This window comes from Grammomys surdaster, unplaced genomic scaffold (assembly GCF_004785775.1).
Source record: "Grammomys surdaster isolate TR1022 unplaced genomic scaffold, NIH_TR_1.0 256, whole genome shotgun sequence".
NCBI classification, from domain to species: Eukaryota; Metazoa; Chordata; class Mammalia; order Rodentia; family Muridae; genus Grammomys; species Grammomys surdaster.
The window spans coordinates 903,501-925,614 of record NW_021604697.1 but is presented as its reverse complement, the minus strand read 5'-3'; the positions used below and the strand labels follow the sequence as shown (position 1 = coordinate 925,614).

Here is a 22,114-nt window from a genome sequence, read left to right as displayed (position 1 = left end):
TATATGTATATGTATATGTATATGTATATGTATATGTATATGTATATGTATATGTATATATATATCTTAAAAATTTTTTGAGCATATAGCATATAACTTCCAATTGTAAGTTGATGATTAATCCAAACAGATCTTAAGTATTTATGCAGTGCATGCCTGGGTGGCATTGGAACACTTGGCCACAGCCTTGGTTCTGGACACATAATATATACACTTTGCACTGTGTAAACCATTACTCTATGGAATAATAACACTGTCCAAGTCACCATGACTTAGATTCAAGAATATTGTTTGTTATGAATTGCACTTCATTGTTTATGCAAGGTCCTTTGGCTTATATAGAAAAATTGTGGGTTTTGTTACAAAAACAAGAATTTTTCATGTTTTTCTGCATGTAAAAATCAAATTAGTATCTCTTTGTATTACATTATATTATAATGTTTGAATTTAAATATTGTTATTTGGATTATTGACTTGAGTTTTGTTAGGAAAATTAATAAATGATTTAGGCTGAATTTCTAAAAAACATCATAAGCAACACACTTCTGTTTTGTGACTCATTGTTATATTCAGTAGCTTTCTCAGTCTTGGCAATTATAGGACTATATATCCAAGAACTCTGAAAATTACTGATGATTCTCTGTGTCCTACAGTATGAAATATTCGGCCAGGCTTTAAAAATAAAAAAAAACCACATATATCTCATTAATACAATTTTTTCTTTTCTCCCTAATAAAAATGATACACACACCAAAGTTTTAAAATAAATTTCTTTCTGATTTATTTTTCAGTGTTTGGTTTGTATTTCTAGTTTACAACCCTATGTACTTGAGTTATGTAAAAACTTCCCATGAGAAAGGGAGTCATGAATGAATGGGAAACATTGAAAAAGTTCTGCTCTGTACCATAGACATGCTAGATCAGCTAGATGAGAAGTACTCCTTCAACCAGTTTCTGGAATACAGTCATGATTATTGATTATGATTATTGATTACAGTCATGATTATGTATTATAATAATTAACAATATGTTAAAAGAAAAGTTTTACCCTTTCACACTTTTCTTGTCTTCAACGTTCCTTAAAGCATTTGAGTTTTTCAGGATACATTAATTAACCAAATAGATAAATTATGTTTTGTATGCTAGTATTCCAGTGCAGGCTGATTGCTTTATTCAGTTGTACATTGTATAGATATATCACTTTCACTGTATCTCTGTATAAGAAAGGGAATATAGGCTTAGGGTGACTCAAAACTACCTTAGCTCACAAAAGCAAATATTGGCAAACTATGAGTTTCCAGTTGAAAGTTTATCAGTCTCTGTCACTATGGTAGCATAAGCTCTAATGAGTTCATGATATAGGAAAAATTGTATATTCGGATGCAAAGATGAAAAAAAAAGTCTTATTTTTGGTTGTATCTTAGGGAAGAAAGACAGAGAAAGAGTTGATCCTTCACTGAAGGAGCCCTCTATCTGTAAGATTGCCTCGTTTTCTTGACTGCACCAATTCAAACAGATGCTATGTGAATCTTGCTTCATGGAGGACTGCATTGAAGAACTTTCATAGAAGATCTTCTTCTCCAAGATCTCCCAACACATCCTACTTTCTGGTCTTCTACTTTTGGATAAATTCTCATTTTCCTGCCAAGATCATTCCACTAGAAGCAATTCTGAGCATAATTATCTATAATTAGTTAAGGCAAAAATATTTTCTTCCTACAGGAACCTAAAGCTTCCTGAACTTTGTCATCTCTGTGGAATTATGGGTAAATTAAAGTTTATTTCATTTTTTAAGGAGGTCATATTTTCTTTTTATTCCCCAAAGGAATAGCCATGTATTATTGTTCTCATCAACAATCATACCCCAATCACTACATTCATTTTAATTTTCAACAGTAAGAGTCTTTGGAAGTCATCCCAACTCACCTTAGAGTAAACAAAGACCAGACTAGTGTGCATGACTGAGCATCAGGAATTCTATGACAGTCAGGTTCTACCTGCAGCCAGCATGGTTGGACCTTTTGAGCAATGCATGACCTTGACTTTGTGTCGTTGATTGGCTCTTTTCAGTTTGCTCTCTCAGGAGACCCAAAGAGGATAGATCATCTGGGAATCATGATAATTTTTGCACATACTAAATGTTAAACACCGGTGAAACCAAAGAAAAACAGTATCAACATTTTTCAGAAGGCCTTTAGGGACAGCACACACAAGATCGACACAGGATCAAACCAAATCAAATCCCAGCACCAAGAAGAGGAAGTGAATACAAACTCCTATCCTTGGCCAGGGTGGTATTTGCAACTGATACTTACTGAGAAACAGAAATCAATTTTCTCCAATAGAATATTACTAGGAATGTCAACTACTCACCAGGACAGGCAGGCGCCATGTCCAGTAGTAGAAGGCAAATATAAAATGGACATGTTTTAGTTATGTTGTTGTTGTTTGAGTATATGGGTTTTGTTTGTTTTATTTTTGTTTTTGTTTGTTATTTGGGGTGGGGGATGTTTGGGAGGACCTGGTATTAGCTTCTGGAATTAAAAAATATGACTAAAACATATGATATGAAAATAATTAAATAAAATTGAAAAAATAATGTTAAAGTTATGTGTTCTTTGTATAGCTTCTCACTTAAAAACTCTGGTAGTCATGAACTTATTTTTCATTTCATTTATCAAAAGTTTATCTTACTATACTTTTATCATCTACTATATATATATGTTTGCACATAAGTATATACAGACACATACATATATGTACTCCTATTTTGTAGTTTTTGAAAAAGTGAAAAAGACAGAGAAGATGAGATACAAATTCATATATATTGTAAAAAGTTACACAGAAATTTATTCTATATAGGTTGTATTTATTCTGAGTTTACAAATAATTTAATAAATACATAAACTCATGTACATCTGTATAAACATACATATTTGCTATCTAGGGGGACTTGAAAATTAGTGTCATATACTCTTCCAGATGTTTTCTTTTAAACATTTTTGTGTGCAGAGATTGATTTGGAAAATAAATTTAAATCATGTAGTCATTTCAGATAGTAAATATATAAGCCATTGTCTAATTTGAAAAAAATATAAAGATTGACATTTGTAGACATACAAAATCTGATTAAAAGAAAAATGTCTAACTTTGAGAAATCAATTATTTTGAATTAAAAGTCCAAGTTTTTCTTTAAATAGCAAGAAATAGATCACTAGTACACATGTCAAACATTCCAAACAACACATAAAATCAAAAATTTTGTGTATTTATTTTATACAAATATTTCATAAAAATGAAGTAAACAGAAAAATTAGCATTAGACAACATTAATATAATTAAAATTTTTCTAAAAGTTGACACAAGCAATACAGATAATAATAATTTAATAAATTCCATATGATATTTCCTACATAATAATTAGTATAAATAAATGGCAAATGTGACAATGTATACAGATAAAGTAGAAGCATATTTGTGATTAAAAATGAATGTATTAAATTGAGTAAGATTTATGCTAACTTCATTAATTTTGAATATATTACTGGTAATGAGATTGGCTCATTTGAAAATTGGAATCTTCTAATTTCTTTTCTTTGTAATTTAAATGTATTTGTTTATTTACCTCACAAATGCTCCCTTCTCCCTAGGTCCCACCCTCACTGAGTCCCTCTCCCCATCCTCCTTCTCCTCCTCTAAAGGGCCTCAGAATCTCAACTAAGCATGTTAGAATAGAGTAAGATGAGGACCAATTGCAGGATTGAGCTAATGTCCAAATTTTAGTAAAGATCACAGTTGTAGAATTTGGAAGCATCCTTTTGCTTATCGTACCTTGACCATCTGAGATGTGACACGGGAATCCTATTTTATATTAAGGCATACTTCATAAAGATATATTTCCACACCTAGACCTCAAATGTGTATGTTATATTCTCTAAAACTTTCTAACTGTGAGACTACTGTTTCCCTATGTTCACAGAGATATAGAATACAATAAAGACTATGATTATTTCAAAATGTACCTTATATTAAAATTAAATTATAATTTAATTTTGCGTAAAAAAATTTAAAAAATCAAGCATTTTAACCTTCACACTAACAAGATCCTAAACCAATAAAGCATTCTAACACTTGTCTACAAAAATGTCCTTCTTCCAGATTACATCTATTTTTAACCATTTCTTCTCCTTTGTGCATGTACCTTTTGTTTCCCTCGCCAGTGTGTCTATTCTTAGTGCCCTGTGACATGGGATTATTTGACATTCAGCTCTATGTCCCTCAAATTAAATTCAGTTTATAGCTAGTAGTATTAATCAATCTTATTTAATGTCTCAAGAATGAGTGAAGGGTGAAATAATATCAAATATCATAGAAAACTGACAATATAACATTCACAATCAACAACACAATTACATTTCATAAATCCCATCTTCATGGAGCTATGTCTTAGTCAGGGTTTCTATATAGGCACAAACATCATGACCAGGAAGCAAATAGGGGAGGAAAGGGTTTATTCAGCTTACACTACCACATTGCTATTCATCACCAAAGGAAGTCAGGACTATAACTCAAGCAGATCAGGAAGCAGGAGCTGATGCAGAGGCCATGGAGGGATGCTACTTTCTGGCTTGCTTCCCCTGGCTTGTTCAGCCTGCTTTTATATTCTTTATTGGATATTTTATTCACATTTCAGATATAATCCCCTTTCCCCTCGACCCAGGAACTCCCTATGCCATCCCCCCTCCTCCTGCTTCTATGAGGATATGCCCCCACCTACCCTCCCACTCCCACCTCCCCACCCACGATTTCCCCCACACTGGGGCATCCAGCTTTCACTGGACCAAGGACTTCCTCACCCACCTATGCCTAACACTGTCATCCTCCCCTACATATTCAGCTGGAGCCATGGGTCCCTCCCTATGTGCTCCCAGGCTGGTGGTTTAGACCCTGGGAGCTCTGGTTGGTTGGTATTGTTGCTCTCCTCATGGGGCCACAAACCTTTTCAGCTCCTTCAGTCTTCTCTCTAACTCCTCCATTGGGAACCCCATGATTAGCTCAATGGTTAGCTGTGAGCATCTGCCTCTGTGTATTTCTGACTCTGGCAGACCTCTAAGAAAGCAATCTGGCAGACCTCTAAGGAGACAGCTATATCAGGCTCCTGTCAGCATGCACTTCCTGGCATCCACATCAGTGTCTACCTTTGGTGACTGCACAAGGGATGGACACCCAGGTGGAGCAGTCTCTGGATGGCCCCTCCTTCAGTTTCTGTCCCACACTTTGTCTCCATATTTGCTCCCATGAGTATTTTGTTAGCCCTTCTTGAAAGGACCAAAGCACCCACGCTTTGGTACTTCCTTGTTCATGAGCTTCATGAGATCTGTGAGTTGAATCTTGGATACTGTCAGCTTTGGGCTAATATTCAATAATCAGTGAGTGCATACCACGTGTGTCCTTTTGAGATTGAGTTACCTCTCTCAGTATGATATTTTCTAGCTCCATCCATTTACCTAAGAATTTCTTGAATTCATTGTTTTTAATAGCTGAGTAATATTCCATTGTGTAAATGTACCATATTTTCTGTATCCATTCCTCTGTTGAAGGACATCTGGGTTCTTTCCAGCTTCTGGCTACTCTAAATAAGGCTGCTATGAACATAGTAGAGCATGTGTCCTTGTTATATGTTGGAGCATCTTCTGGGTATATGCCCAGGAGTGGTATAGGTGGGTCCTCAGGTAATGCTATGTCCAATTTTCTGAGGAACCGCCAGACTGATTTTCCTTAGAGGTCTACCAGCTTGCTTTCTTATAGAACCCAATACTACCATCCCAGGGATGGGACCACCCACATGGGCCAAGCCCCCCTTAATCAGTTATTGAGAAAATGCCTTACAGCCGGATCTCATGGAGGCATTTTTCTCAACTGAAGCTCCTTTTTCTGTGATAACTCGAGCTTGTGTCAAGTTGACAAACAAAACCAGCCAGTACAAGCTAAAACATTGAATATGAAGCTAAGAACAGAACACTTGGATATTTTAAAATAGAGTATATTTGTAAAGCTAACAAATAATTAAAATTGATATACTCCACAAAATATCAAAATATACCTTTTCTTATATATATATCACTACACTGAAACCATGTTTTCTACATCAGCAACATACTTCATCTAAGAGTTTGTCCTTAATAGAGTTGACAAGATTGTTCCAAATTACTGCAAATTTATCTTTAAAACATGGGCCTAAGACTGACATTAAGCATACATCAATCAATGCATTCCTATTCTACTTATATAGAATGTTGTAATCACAAAATGATTTATAAGTAATGAATACCTTCTACATTCTATACTTTGTCAGAACTTTCTTTATAAAGAATATTTCATAATTTCAATTGTAAAGACTTCAGAATAACTACAAGTTAGATGGCTGAATACTACTTCACTCATCTTTTATGAAATTTTTCTCTACTATTTTCCCCATCATGAGCAATACAGCTGGTATTACCTTGCATTTGTTTTAGGTGATGCCAATTTTATCTCCAAGTACAAACTTGATTACACTTTCCCGAATCTGCTTGGTCTTGACTCCATAAACAATTGGGTTCATGGTAGGGGGCAATAGCAGGTAGAGGTTGGCCACTATGATGTGGATGTGGTGGGGAATTGTGTTTCCTCCAAAACGATGAGTGAAGAAAGTAAAAAAGGCAGGCACATAAGTGATCACAATAGCACAGATGTGAGATGTGCAGGTGCTGAAGGCCTTGTGACGAGCATCAGCAGAGGACAGGCTCACCACGGCTCGCAGTATCATAGTGTAAGACACAGAGATACAGCAAATGTCAAATACACCAATCAATAGAGCCACCATGAGGCCATAGATTGCATTGACCTTGGCATTGCCACAGGATACCTTGGCCACAGACATGTGATCACAGTAAGTGTGGGGAATAAGGGTGCCTCTGCAATAGGGCAGGCGCTTGGTGAGGAGAGTAAATGGAAAGATGAGCATTACACTCCTCAAGAATGTAGCAAGACCAGCCTTGGCAATCACAGGGTTGGTGAGAATGGTGGTATATCTTAGAGGATAGCAGATGGCTACATAGCGGTCCAGGGCCATGAGCATAAGCACACCAGACTCCATTCCAGTCAACATGTGGACAAAGAACATCTGGACAAGGCATGAACTAAATCCAATCTTCTTGAAATTGAACCAGAATAGACACAGCATATTTGGCACTGTGGTAGTACACCAGGTGACATCAGTGAAGGATAGTAAGGCCAGGAAGTAGTACATGGGCCTGTGCAGAGTTTCCTCATGGGCAATGAGGTAGATAAGCCCACAGTTCCCCACAACAGCAATCATGTACATGAAGCAGAATGGCAGTGAGATCCAGACATGTGCATCTTCCAGCCCCGGAACACCATTCAGGATAAAGAATTCTGGGGTCAGGCTGGAGTTATTGGCTTCAGACATAATGGCTGGCAGGATGAGAGTATTTTATACTCAATAGCAATGTCAGTGACCTAGGAAAGTATTTAAACAAATGATAATGGATGGCTTAGAATATAAAAATTACCATTAAACCTTTTAAAGAAATCATTAAAAATTTGCAGAATTATATAAGCCTTCATAGTCTATTGCAGTTTTTCCACTGGACATAATACATGGAGCTGACCAGTTGACTAAGCAATTTACAGTTCACTCTTTACTCTCTACAATGATATAAGTGCACCGAGCTCAGAATGTTGGCAAGATTACAGAAAGTATTATTTTATACAATATGCTATGTCTATGATTAGTAAGTATTCCATGAATATAAGCACTCTATTATTATATACCATATTAAAAACTGAAAAATCTAGTTTCTATGGCCTCCAACCAATTCAGTTTTTTTCCTGTGTTTTACACAGAAAAGTATCTAAAAACATATCTTTAAATCTGGAACAAAATCTTGTGAAGTTGTGTCAGATTTCCTGGAACTCACTAAAAGATGACTAAGTCAATGACTACTGCAATTTCTGTAAGATAATTTGTCTCTATATTTGGAATATACCTTCAATGTCTGGAGCCTAACATACCCAGAGGGTTCTGAATCTGCCTCATCAATAAGGCAAGGATATTTGAACTGTTGGATCTGCATTCTGCATGCAACTTAAAACTGATCAACAAGTGAAGAAATCTGCACTGTCTCTCAATGCATAATGAATAGCAATATACACCCACAATCCCATTGCATCACAGACAAACAATTCAAATATAGCTCTTTCTTTGCCTTCCTCAGTACAGGGAATTTTGTCTCAAGTTTCTCATGTCAGGTTTCTGGCCTCCACAATGATCTATTGTTATTTTTAGAACATTCATGGCACTAAAATCTATCCCAAAGAAGAAAAAACTAGGTTGTCAAATTTTATTCTCTAACAGCATAAGAGCTTCTTTTTAATAACATATTTACACTAGATATGTAGGGACCCTGACTATGAAATAAAGCTTTTCTTGCCATACAAAATAGGATAGACTTGAATTTGAAGAAGCAAATGACTCTGAAAGGAAAGAAATCTCCAGCTCTACACACTACAAATGTATTCACACAGCAAAATGAGAATATACTCGATACCTGGAATTTAGTAATTGATGTATATTAGCCCTTATATATGTGATAAAGCACATACTATTAATTGTCTTGATAATTTGATTGCCTTAGGCATTCCTGAAAACATTACAATTTTGGGAAATATATTAATTATGTAACTAGGCAAAATCCCATATATCAGATTATTAGTATTTCATACAATGCTGATTCCTCTATTCAAACCTAAATAACACAGAAAAATGCTGCATCTTCATTGTATAGATGAGAAAGCACATGTACAGGGGGACAAAATTTAAAATGGCAAGGCAAGAATCACATGAAAGTTTGAATTTTCTACCACATATTCAGTGTTTGTATCTGTGACCATGAGTGATAGATCCTAACGCTGATGGGAAGTTTTCCAAGCTGAGTGTAACAGGTTTAACAAATCATGATGATATAAGAACATGATTTTATACATGATATAAACAAGATAGAGAACCGTACCCTTAATAGTAACTTAGGGCAGAGAACAGACAAAAGTAGGACGTGAAAGAGAGTTATTTTCTCTTTGAGGGAGCTCTCTTTGTGTGAGATAGCTGCAGTCTCATCTGGGACTCTTTGGGATACACTGTGTGGCCCCTAGTTGTGTAAGAATTTTGCAGAGGAGGATTTGCTTTTTTCCAGAGGAGCCTTCTTCAGCATGTCCTGCCAATATTTTTTAGTATTCAAGTCCTGTTTTGTATTACCCTCTATCTACCTCCACAAAGGACAGTTCTGGAAGCAAATCTGAAGATACCTGTCCATTAGTCAAAGTAAGGAAAATAAATTCCTCTCTTGTCACCCATGACTGACTGACCTTCATTGCCTCCTATGAATTATGAAGTCTTTTTACTGTTACTTTACAATTGTAGAATCCTTTCTTCCTCTTCGTCTCAGTTGAATAGAAATGTGTTGTAGGGTGAGTGGAACTTCTGTTATCTGCATTTTTGGAATTCTTAGACTTAACTTTTTTCTCATCTTCTGAAAATACAGTTTATTAGAAGTCGCTCAAACTTACCTCAGTGCTAGGAGAGACCAGAGCAGTGTCCATGCCCAAGAGCCTGAGCATGAAGGGTTCCATACTCACACAGCATTGCTGTATCATTTTGAGTGTTCTCCAGCCAGGCGAGTGTATGCTTCAATGTGTTTTTGTATGTCATTGTCTCAGAAGACTATGATTGGAGAGATAACATCCTTCGGGACTTTTGAGATAATTTCAGCACTTATTTAATCTTCAAGCACAGTTGAAACTGGAAGAAAATTATACCAAAAGTTACACACCCCTTCCCATATGCTGATTCTGAAAGGGTTCTGAAAGAAATATTTGTTTTCATTTCAATTTCATGATGTCTCAAAACCCACTACTCATGTGTATATGTGTATTTGTGTACATTTTTATTTATGCATACATGTATACATATATGTATATATTCACATGTATTTTGTAGTTTTGGAAAAGAGAAACACAATAAAGACATAATCAGATATGACATGTAAGAGTAATATAGAAAATTTTCTTTAGTTTTCATTTTATTTTATGTTTATTGATTAAACTAATGAATGCAACAGTATTTTCCTGTCACAGCGGGATATGAGTGCCTATGATGAGCAAGTATGTGATGGTGAAATGGGCTGAAAAAAGAAGTCAAGACAAGCAGCTTATACACTATGAGCCTGAGACATAAGGGTGGTAAGGAACAGCCTGATGTGAAAGACCTGAGGCCATGGTGATGCCTGCATCCTTGTTGTTGCTGAGGCCATATCTGGATTTTTGGACCTGCATCAGCACGGTCTGTGTCTTTGTCTGTGCCCCCTGTTATCGCAAATGCCTTGAGAATGTCCAAGTGAGGCCAACTGAGGCCATGTAGATTTCTGAGGGTCAGGCTGAATTGCCCTGGCCTCAACAGCTACTGTACAGTGGCTCCAGTGGTGATGATGTGGGCTTAGGAGAGCTGGCCCCTTCTGTGTTCACTGTGAACTCTAGAGAGCAAGCCCCATCCCTCACCTTGGCAGCATAGGAGAGCTGAAGCCCTGGTGACATGGAAACAGAACTGCTGGTAGGCTTACCAACTCAGCTATCACACAGGCCCAGATTCAATATTTTGAGCTAACCCACTCCAACATCTACTCCACCTATGAGCTGATCCAAAGCTAAAGGATCTCCATGACTCAAGGCAACAGCAAGAGGAGTCTTGGTAAGGATCCAGTATTGATGGTGTATCAAAAGCCAGGGACTTCAAACAAGATGAATCACTTATTACAGTATCTTTTGCAAGTAAAGCTGTTTGGACAAAAGGATATACTGTGTGACATACTTTCATACACTGCAACTTACACAGCAAAAATTTTGTTTGGTTTTATTTTTTATTTAATTTTCATTTTGAAGGGAGATTACAAAAATAGAGGGTGAATATGGGAGGACTGGGAAATGAGTGACATAAAATTCACAAAAAATCAAAAATTTTTAAAAATAATAATGAATACATATGTTTACATCCACACGAACACTCAAAAGTGTTGTGTTTGTATTTGTATCTCATATACCTGTATGTTTCAGTGGTTGGCTGGTTTTTCTTTTTACTATTTCATTGTAAAAAAATAATACTAACAATTTCAAAATAAATTAAAATAGTGTGTGCCATGGTGAATGCATGAAGAATTCTTTTCTAACTCACTTTTTGTTTGAAATTTTATGCATGCACATAAAGTATTTTGATCAAGTGACTCCTCATTTCCTTTCATAGAGTTCTTGCCTATGTCCTCCATACCAATTTCCTCCAAGTTTCATGGACTCTTTTAAAAAATATTTTGTTCTCTTAGTGGTACCAATATGTAGTAGAGCATGGCTAGCCTGTCAGGCTGTATTACTGAAAAAACACCAAGAAGCAAACACCACCCAGCTATTCCTCTCACACCTGCCATAAGTTTTCAATGGCTCCTCTATACTTTGTGAGCCCCACTCCCTCACCTATGCCATGTATTTTATCTGGCTTAATTCTGTGCAGGTCAAGACTTCCAAAAACACAATGTAGAAAATCATCATTCTATTTTTATTGAAAATGTATCAGTACCAATGCCTGCAGTTATAAGTCTAACACAACATCTAAGAAAATATAAAATGGCATAATTATTGGAGAAATTTCATTAGTTTTGCATATATCCTTCTCTGATATGATGTTATCATTCTCAATCTTTTTTATAAACTTCAGCCAAAAAGGAATTTGTGGGAATGTTTATGTAACCTAAATCTAATGGATTGCTCATGAATTACTAGTATATTTATACAATGGCATGTAATTCAGAGATGGTAGGTATAGTTCTGTTATAATCTATATTGGTGAGGGTTTTATATTTAAGACATTCACTACAGTTTTTGCAAAGATAGATTACTACCTTTAGTAGTAATTTTATGACATTGGGTATACTCACGAATATGTTTTAAATTGCAATGTCTTTTTGATGAATTGTTCCATTAATTGATATAATGTAAACCTTGTATCTTGTCTAACTAATTTTAGTTTAAAGCCTGTTTTTTTCAGTTATTAAAAAAGCAAACAAACAAACAAACAAAAAAACAAAAAAAGCTGTTCCAAGCATGAGAAAGTTTATGTCAAAATGTTGATTATTCCAATTACCACCCCAAAATATATATTAATATACATGATATTAATATAGCCTTTAATTGTCTTTCAGGGCTTATCTATGGGCCCCTATTGATGCAGACACTCTACACTTAGAACACAGTACTCAGATGGTTCAAGCTGGTTCTTATCTGAAAGCCTCTTTCCTGTGCTCTAGCTTCCATGAAAATAAAATACTATATATTTCATAAAATACTATATAAGGTGCTTAGGAAGGGAAGCAATTAAACCACCCTACCCAGCCCTACCCAGTTGCAACACTTATGGACCATAACATTGCTATCATAGAAAATATGCATAAAGGACCAATAACTGGCACTCACATATCAGTGGCAACAAACAATGATCTAAATGGACTTAGAGCCCACTCTACAGGGAAGGAACCATGCTTGGCACTGGACATTTAGCCAGCTTCCTGCCATTAGCTAGGTCATGTAACTTAGAAAAGAAGCTACTATCTCCACTTTGCCAGACTAGAATAACTCCTTGTACATTTTAAACTATCCTTATATGTATGAATGTTTATGTACCCTGTGCAGAGTCTGCCCTTGTAACCTTTGTATTATTTCAAATGCTGATTTTTCTATCCCACTATCTGTTTTCAATCTGGACACAGTTTCATTATGTTTACTCTTCGAAATTCCAGACTCCAGTTTGTGTAAACATTGCTCCTCATTCATTCTTCACCTTTCCTACAAAAGCCAAAGAGTCAATGCAGAGCTTTAGAGAGAATCAAGTATGACTTCTGACTGGGAGTTGGGATGGAGAAAGAGACAGGAAGTGAAAGAATGAGCAACAGGGAGAGGTGAAGATGTCATCAGGAGGAGAGAGCTGGATCAAGGAAGGACAAAAAAATGCAAGTAATATGAGATATTTTGTCTGGGGGAAGACTGGCTAGCTTGGAAATTTATAATTGAGTAAAAATTGTTCAGTATTTGGCTCAAGGTGATTTTATAAAATCTTTCTCTATGTGGTTATTGGTGCATTAGCTGGTTAAGGAATAACTGTCACCATACTAATTTTATGAATCTCTATTAATATAATAATCATTTACAGATGGTGCCCAATGTGAGTCATGTTATCCATACCCTTAAAACTCATTCTCAGGCATCAAAAAGATTCTAGATGGAAACTGCAAACCAGCACTCTCCAGGGCCAAAGACAGTTTAGTCGGGAAGGGGAGGGAAAGGTGCAACTACTGCACCTGTGACCCAATCCTCTGGGGCTTGGAAGCATGCTGCCCTCCAGAGCTGCATTGCATTGGGAAGATTGGCAGTTCTGAAATTGGGCCTGGGACAGGAGGGAGACACTCTTCCGAAGTAGCATCCTGCTGTGGCCTGGAGACTGGATAGAGTGTGCTGCACAGAACCAGGACTTGCTGGCAAGACTATGTGTCCTGCTGTGGATGCCTGTAGCTGATACCACTCAGCACTTTCCTGGGAGACAGTGGGAAAAGTGAGCTGCACACATGCTTAACAAAGGCAATTTCTCTGAGATTTCCCCCAAAGCATCATCTGTGCCTACCACTGTGCAGGAATCAGGGATCTAGTGAGACACTTGGGCCCTGGGCAAACTGTAGGAACACAATCTGATGCAGGTATGAGAGACAGAGCCAGAGGTTAACAGGGAACCAAGCAGTTCACTGCTGCTTGGGAAATTTCAAGTGGTCTACTCAAGAACGGGACAATGAAGGTTGTCCCCTCCCCTGGTATGTACATAAGAATGGTTACTAAGCAACTCTGTAGCTTATCATGCTGGGGTGTATACTGCAGAACTTCCCCAGTGCAACAAAGCCACCTGCCTGAGACAAAAACAACAATGGTGGGAGACTGGCTTTTTTGCAAAAGCCTCAGGAAAAGAAGGAAACAGTTCTCAGGTAGGCAGGAAGCTGCCCTCTCATCCTACTTTACTGGGAAATGGCAGCTTGCTAGCCTCAAACAAAGGAGCTCTTCCTGGTCAGACATGTTGAACTTAGGATACAGTGCCTTTAACCCAACAGCTTCACTTAGCAGGGGGAAAGTCAGTATTGGTAAGGTAATTCTTAGAGGTAGAAAATGAAAACCTTTTCTTGGAGAACTAAAAGAACAGGGAAGAATCACTGACAGTATGAAACATAAGTCAAACAGACAGAGAAGAAATCTTCCAATATAAAAAAAAATGTTTTAAAGATCATACTTTCATGCTGAAGACAAAAGAAACTGAATATAAAACATCATAGTTAGATGGAAATACATTAAAATTGATAATAAAGCACATAAAACTAGGAAACACAATAACACAGACTTCTTGAAACTTGGCTGATGGCCTCTTATATGGTTCAAAGATAGAAACAAATGAGAGATTAGAAATTATGACTATTATTATATTAATAACCTTCATTTTACTTTAATAATTAGATTGGCATTTTATGTCTTCTCAAAGGTGAAAGCTTTAGAAAAACAACAGAGAGAGAAAAATGAAATATAGAAACAAGGCTTAGAAGTCATATCAGAATTACTATATATGGAAAAGCTAAAAATATGTAAGCAAGGCTTAGAACAAAAAAATATAAGAATCTATAGAGCAGAAAGAACAGCAAAGAGATGAAAATAAGACATGGAGACAAGGCTCAGAGGAGACATTAGATCAAACAGTAAATGTTATAGATCATGGAAAACAACAGAAACGAGAAAAAATGAACTGTGAAGGTGAGGTTTAGACTAGACATTGAAACAAAAGTACAGATTTTATAGCCTAGACTGAAAAACAGAAAGAGAAAAATGAAATACGAAGACAAGACATAGGGGAGAACTTACTAAAACTAATAAATCAAAATAAAGTAGATACAAAAATATCAGAATTAAAAAATAAGGAAAAAATAAAATATGGAACCAAGGCTTATAACAGAAGATACAAGAATGTATAGAACATAATGAACAGCAGAAAGAGAAATATAAAGCATTGAGAAAAAGCTTAGAGGTGACATTAGAAGAGAAGGTGTAGAACTTTATACATCACAGTGAACAAAAAAAAAAGAAAAGAAAAATGAAATATGGAGAAAAGTCCAAGAGGTGAGGTTTAATAAAAAAAAAAAAGCTCTATGATTCAGGTTAGATAAAATGCTACGATGCCAGAGACACAAGCACTAGAGACATATAAAAATATAGACACAGACAGTAAAAGAGTAACTTAAAACATTAATAGAGAAAATATGTGGAGATAGATGATAAAAATAAAGAGAGCCAAGCAAAGATTGTTAGAAAACAAACTTTAGTTTATCCACTTAGTACACAACAAAGACCAGCAGACTAATCATCCACAAAATTATCAGAAATTTAATGGCAACCTGTGGGTGTATTGGATTTGTGAAAATTTAAGGAAAGCGTAGCTAATTTTGGTAGGCAGTCACCATTTGTAAAATAAACCTTGACTTCTTGGGCTATCAAAAGTAGAATAATCATTACCCCAAGATTAGAAATATATGACAAGAGCAATACTAGAACATGGGTCATATTTACAATGGTTTTCGTGGTGGAGAAATAGAGCCAGAGGTTTCACTATTTCTAAGGATCAGTTTCTTGGTGATGGTCAATATGCTGAGGTGGAGATACAAGCTGAGTATAATAAAGAAACCGTAATGACATTATGGTGCATAGCAATGTTAAATGCCTGGAACAAGGTTGAGGAAATAGGAAAAGACTTGAGCCATTTTCTCAGGTTATGTAAGCTTCAAAAGAAACATTGACTGATTTTTTTTTAAACTAAGATTGACTTCAGCTGTGGAGAGAAGTATAGCAGATCTATTAGTTAGAAACACAGTAATTGAATCTTTAGCGTTTAAAAATAATAATGCTAAATACAAAGACACAATCAAGCCATTAAGTGCAGATAGAGGAATGGATTCAATGTAGCAGTTGGGGTTAGCAAACTGGGGATGGGTGACCACTAGAAAGTCCCAGATGCTTCCCAGGGAATCAAGAGGACCTAACAGGAATGATATTAGCTGAAATCCACAACAGAAGGATGATAGAACCTGAAGAGATCACCTCCAGTACATAGGCATGGCCCCCAGTTGAGGTATGGGACCATCCACCCATCTCAAAGTTTTTAACCCGTAATTGTTTCTGTCTAAAAGAAACATGAGGACAAAAAATGAAGCAGAGACTGAAGGAAAGACCATTCAGAGACCACCCCACCTTAGGATCCATCCCATCTGCAGACACAAAACCCCGACACTATTGCTGATACCAAGAAGCGCTTGCAGACAGGAACCTAGTTTGGCCTCATAGCCAACCATCAGACTGAGCCAAGGGTTCCCACTGAAAGAGTTAGGGGAAGGACTGAAGGAGCTGAAGGGGATTGCAACCCCATAGGAGGAACAACAATATCAACTAACTGGACCCCTCCAGATCTCCCAAGGGGAGAAAAAACAAACAAAAAATATACATGAATGGGTCCATGGTGCCAGCTACATATGTAGCATAGGACTGCCTTGTCTGGTTTCAATAGGAGGGGAAGCCCTTGGTCCTGTGGAGGCTTGAAGCCCAGTGTAGGGGGATGCTAGAGGGGTGAAGTGGGATTGAGTCAATGGGTAGAGAAGCACCATCTTAGCTGCACAAGAGTCTGGAGATAGGATGGGAGATTTCCTGCAGGGAGACCGGGAAGAGGAACATTTAAAATGTAAATAAATAAAATAACCAATTGATGAAAGGAAGGAAGTAAAAAAGGAAGGAAGGATGAAAGAAAGGAAGAAAGAAAGAAAAAAACAAAAGAAAGAAAGAAAGAAAGAAGGAAGGAAGGAAGGAAGGAAGGAAGGAAGGAAGGAAGGAAGGAAGGAGAAAGAGAGAAAGAGAAAGAGAGAAGACAGTTGATATTTGACCTAATTCACATAATATGGCCTTACTAGGAGAAGCTACCACTAAGAACTTAAAGAGAATCCAATCTCTCAAATGTCTTAATTGTTGTGAGCATGGTCATTTCAAAAGGAATTGAAAAGAAAACTATACCAATTCCAAAAAAAGAACCTTCTAGAGTACGGAAACATGTGACAGAGGCCAACAGATCAGTGAATGTAAATCAACAACAGACAAATGGGTAATCCTTTATCAAAAAACTCCAGGGGGATCTCTCAGGTCCCAATACAATGAAAGTTCTCCTCCACAAGACAATTAAATACAACTGTTTTTTTTAAGACATTATAAGACCAGATATCAAAGTCAGAGCAAATTATGTAGATAAAACAAAACAAACAAACAAACAAAAAACCAAAAGGTGCCAAAACCTGAATATTTTGTAAAATTTCTATAGATGATCAGAGGAGAAAACTAAAGGCATTTAAAAATAATATTGAAATTTAAGGAATGGTTGACACTAGACCAGACATCACCATTATTTCTCCTAAAATATTGGCCTACAGATTGGCCACTTCAAGAGGTAGATAGCCAATTTCAAAGAGTTGGGACTTTATCCTAGATAAAACAAAGTACCAGATGCCTTAAATTGTGTAAGGCCTGAAGGTCAGATAAGAAAATTAAGACCATGTGTGGCTTATACAGCCATAAACTTATGTGGAAGAAACCTGCTACAACAATGAAAAACAGATCAACATCTCTCCAACTTCAGAGGCAAGCCATAAAACTACTGATTCTCCTTATTAAATATTAAACTAATTAAAAATGTTATCAAAGATAGTTACAGACTGATCAGGCTGCCCATAAGCAAGATACACCAGAGGCTGACACTTCAAATTTACATTAGGGAGCCACTGCTGATAAAACACTAACAGCCTTACCACTAAGGTGGTTGACAGACCAACCTATTTGGATTGAACAATGGTATATGACAAAAGAAAAACTACAGGCACTAGAACAGCTAGTCTGAAAGTAACTGGAGGCTCAACATAGAGAAGAATCCATCAGCCTTTAGAATTCTCTTATATTTGTCATTAAAAGAAAAGCTGACAAATGAAGAATCTTGACAGCAATTAATGAAATTATTCAGCCAATGGATTCCTTACGGCCTGGAATTCCATTGTCTTACTTGTTATCTACAGAATAGCCTATTATAATAATTGACCTAAAAATTTGCTTTTTCACAATTTCTTTACATGAACATGATAAGGAAAGGTTTGCTTTCTCAGTACTGACTTTTAATAGAAGTTGTCAAATAAAGAGATATCATTGGAAAGTCCTACCACAGGGAATGTTAAACAGTCCTATCTTGTGCCAATATTTTGTACAATACCCATTGGAGATAATTCATAAACAATTTCCTCAATCCATAATTTACCATTATATAGATGATATCTTATTGCCTGATTCAGATACAAATACCTTGGAAAGAATGATTGATGAAACAAAAAAAAAAACTTACTTCATTCAGGATTACAAAAATATACAGAGAAGTTTCTATTAATTATCTAAGATATAAAATATGTCCACAAAAGGTCAGGTCACAAAAGGTACAAATTAGGAGAGTCCAGTTAAGGACTCTTAATAATTTCCAGAAATTACTGGGAGACATTAGCTAGGTGCAGCCTTACAATTGGTTTGGCCACTCAAGAACTAAGCAATTTATTTCAAACCTTACAAAGTAAAAAATATTTAAATATTCCAAAAAATTATCAGCTAAGGCTGAAAAGGAATTGGCCAATGGGCAACCACTTTAAGCTCTGAAAAGGCTGATTCTGTAATTACATATTTATTAGAAGTTATGATAATCATGGTTAACCTAAACAAATTAAAATTGACAATGCTTCAGCATATGTCTCTAATAATATAAAACAATTTTAATATGCTATGATATAAAGCATATTACAGGTGTACCACACAATACTACAGGATAATCAATCATTGAAAGATTAAATCATACATTAAAAGAAATGGTTAATAAACTAGGAGGTGTATCTAAGACCCCCAGAGATAGATTACACAGTACTTTACTGACTTTAAGTTTCTTAAATGCTAATAAACCAAAAACAAGTGACAACAAAAGACATTGAATTATAGAAAAAAAACTGCTGAATTATATCAGCCTGTTTACTTCAAAGATATCCTAACTGATCTCATAATTGATATCAGGAAATGTGTTACCCTGGAGAAGGGACTTTGCATATGTTTACACAATAGAAGAAAAAAACTGTAGATCAGATTTGACCAGGGAAGACTCCTTGAAGATCTTGGCTGCAGAAAGGAAGGACAAAATGAACTGGACCAAACAAACAGGTGATATATATGTTAGTCTGTCTATTTGGGAATAATTCTGAGATGGGCTGGCACATAAAAATATTTCCTGTAAAAACATCAGCTATGCATGGCCAATATATCTTATTGGCTGCAGAGTTCTCATGACTTTGCATACCCTCTTTTTATATGGAATGAATGAAGGTTTATATTACAGGTTGGTTATATAATCAAGCCAGGTCATAAAGAAAGACAGATGTCTTTCATTTACTCAAACAACGAGCAAAGTAGGATAATTTCTGTATTGATCTGTGCATTCCATGCTTATTATAAAACTGTATATTTTTGTGAGAGTTTATATGTTTACAGAACAAAAAGAATAAACACCAATGGAATGGAGACAGCTTTGACAAGAGTCATACTGAAGGATGCCAATAGACTGACACATTTATTCCAGCATCCTTGACCTATCACAAACTGCCTCAGTAGCTATACTCTCAAAAATATACCTCCAGAACAACTTAAAGCAGCTACTTCAAGTTATCCAGAATCACAAACTGTCCCAAACAGAACTTCAGTTAAGCCTGCATTTTCACAACATTTAGATATTCGACAACAAATGTTACTGCTAACATGTATAACCATTTTTCCTGATTTTATTTGGGTCCCCAAAAGGAATCCTATGCCCCAAATCAGGAGGAAGCAATCTCTAGAACAACATCTCATTCCCTTAGACTAGTTTAGGTAGATTTTTGTTGTACTATTGGGCTGTAGATGGCTGTCATTTAGGGGAATTGGTTACAGGTTATTAAAATAGTCTTGATGAGGGGAAAAAACAAAGTTTAAGAACTTAGACTCAGGGATTTCTTTCTGTGGGACCGCTTCCAGAAGGGCCTCACGAGGATCTCTGGTCGGTGCAATCAGCGGCTGTCCATGGGCAGCCCAAGATGGGTGGTGAGCAGGCGGAGAGAGTTAGCTGCTGACCCTGCCTCCAAACCGCGTCTCAGCACACCTCCGAAGCTGCGAATGTTACAGCTCTTTGGTTTCCTCTCTCCGAGAGCAGCCCAGGAGTGCCTTGGCAGCGTTGGAGAAGGAGAAAAGTGTTACAGCTCGTTTTTGCTCTGCCCCAAACTGCGTCTCAGCAACTCCGAGGCAGCACGGAGATGGGGGAGTGTTACAGCTCGCTGGTGTTCTTCCCCAACCTGTGTCTCAGTGCCTCCAAGGTGAAGCAGAGAGGGGAGAAGTTTTACAATCCTTTGAAGTGCACAGGTTAGCCAGTGATGGGGGGAGGAACAGCGATAAAGCTCTCTGAGAGCGGGAAATATCTCACACACACTTTACTTTTGAACTTGGGCAATATATACAGTTTTTGGGGTGGCGGCAAGTAGCCCAATTGGCTTGATCTGAGAGCTTGGGAATGCCTCATCTGCATGAAGGTGCTCTTCCTACGTGATCAATGGCCATGGACCTCTCCGTGGGAGGGGTTGTGGGGAGCGGAAGCTAAGAGAGCCAGATGACTTTGGGAAGCTCGAAGCAGTCCTTCCATCCTAATGGCCTTCTTCAGACCAAGGTTTCCGGGGCTTCCAGAGCTTTCTACTAAGCTTTCTGGCCTTTTCTCATAGCCCACTGCCCCACATCTTTCTTTCCTTTCCTTTTCTCTATCCTTCTTTCTTAAGTAAAGGGAAGGTGGGCTGAAAAGAAATGCGGGGAATATAGGAATAATAGGATAAAAGGGTAGATTATTGATCTATTCTTCAACTTACAACTGTTGCTATTCACAAATAAAGTATTTTGATACATTGATACAGAATTCTGTATATTGATATGCAAACAATGTCATTTTTAATATGTTGGTACAGAATTTTGTATATTGATACAAAAATAAAGTTACTTTTGATTCATTGGTGTAGGTTATATATTGATACAAATTTATGGTTATATTTGATACATGTAATGTACATATGTTTTCAATTTTTATGTAAACTATTTTACCTATATATTTCTTAAAGAGGCAATGTAAAGTTATAGTCCCTTTGAAAGTTGCTATTACAAACTGTTAGGGATAAGTAAGAAATACAAGTTAATAGTCGAACAGTCAAACTATTGTCATATTATCTAGTAGTTTAATTAATTACAATAAGATGTTTTCAAGGTTATTCAGATAGTAAATAGTTAAGAAAAAACAATGTTTGACAATTCAGACATACTATAGATAGATAGTTTTTGTCTTCCAAAACTGCAGATATCCACAGAATACGGCATTTAAATTTGTTTCATTATTAAAAGATCTTTTTTGACTTGAGATAAATCTGCCCCTGGCAGTATCTCCATTCCACTTCAAAAATGCTCTTTGTCCCAAATGTGGCAAGATGTTACTGCACAGAGAGCTGTCCGTGCTTCAGTTGCAGACAAAATATTGTCTAGAAAGGATGAAAGATGCAGGGAAGTTGATTGTCAAGCTCTTCCAAGTGACAGTAGGCAAATTCTTCATAATTCCTGCTTTACGAATCATCTGCCAGATATACTGAGCTAGAAGGCTGAAAATGGATAGTCCAATATTAAAAAGACAGCTCTGGGGAACTGTTCAGGCATCCAATTCTCTGTCATTTCTATAGCCTTGAAAGCTGATTGCCTGTATTTCCTCCTTACTCAGATAATATTTATTTCTTCCCAGGTCTCTGACGGAGTTGAAGAGTAGATAGTT

The 22,114-nt window shown here is 36.6% G+C and overlaps 1 protein-coding gene across 1 annotated transcript; it reads right to left on the bottom strand.

The window, feature by feature from the left end:
* Positions 1-6,514: 6,514 nt before the first annotated feature.
* On the bottom strand, positions 6,515-7,471 carry LOC114627688 (olfactory receptor 52N2-like). The gene has a single exon (XM_028775580.1). The coding sequence runs from the start codon at positions 7,469-7,471 to the stop codon at positions 6,515-6,517; it is 957 nt and encodes a 318-aa protein (XP_028631413.1).
* Between the last annotated feature and the right edge of the window lie 14,643 nt (positions 7,472-22,114).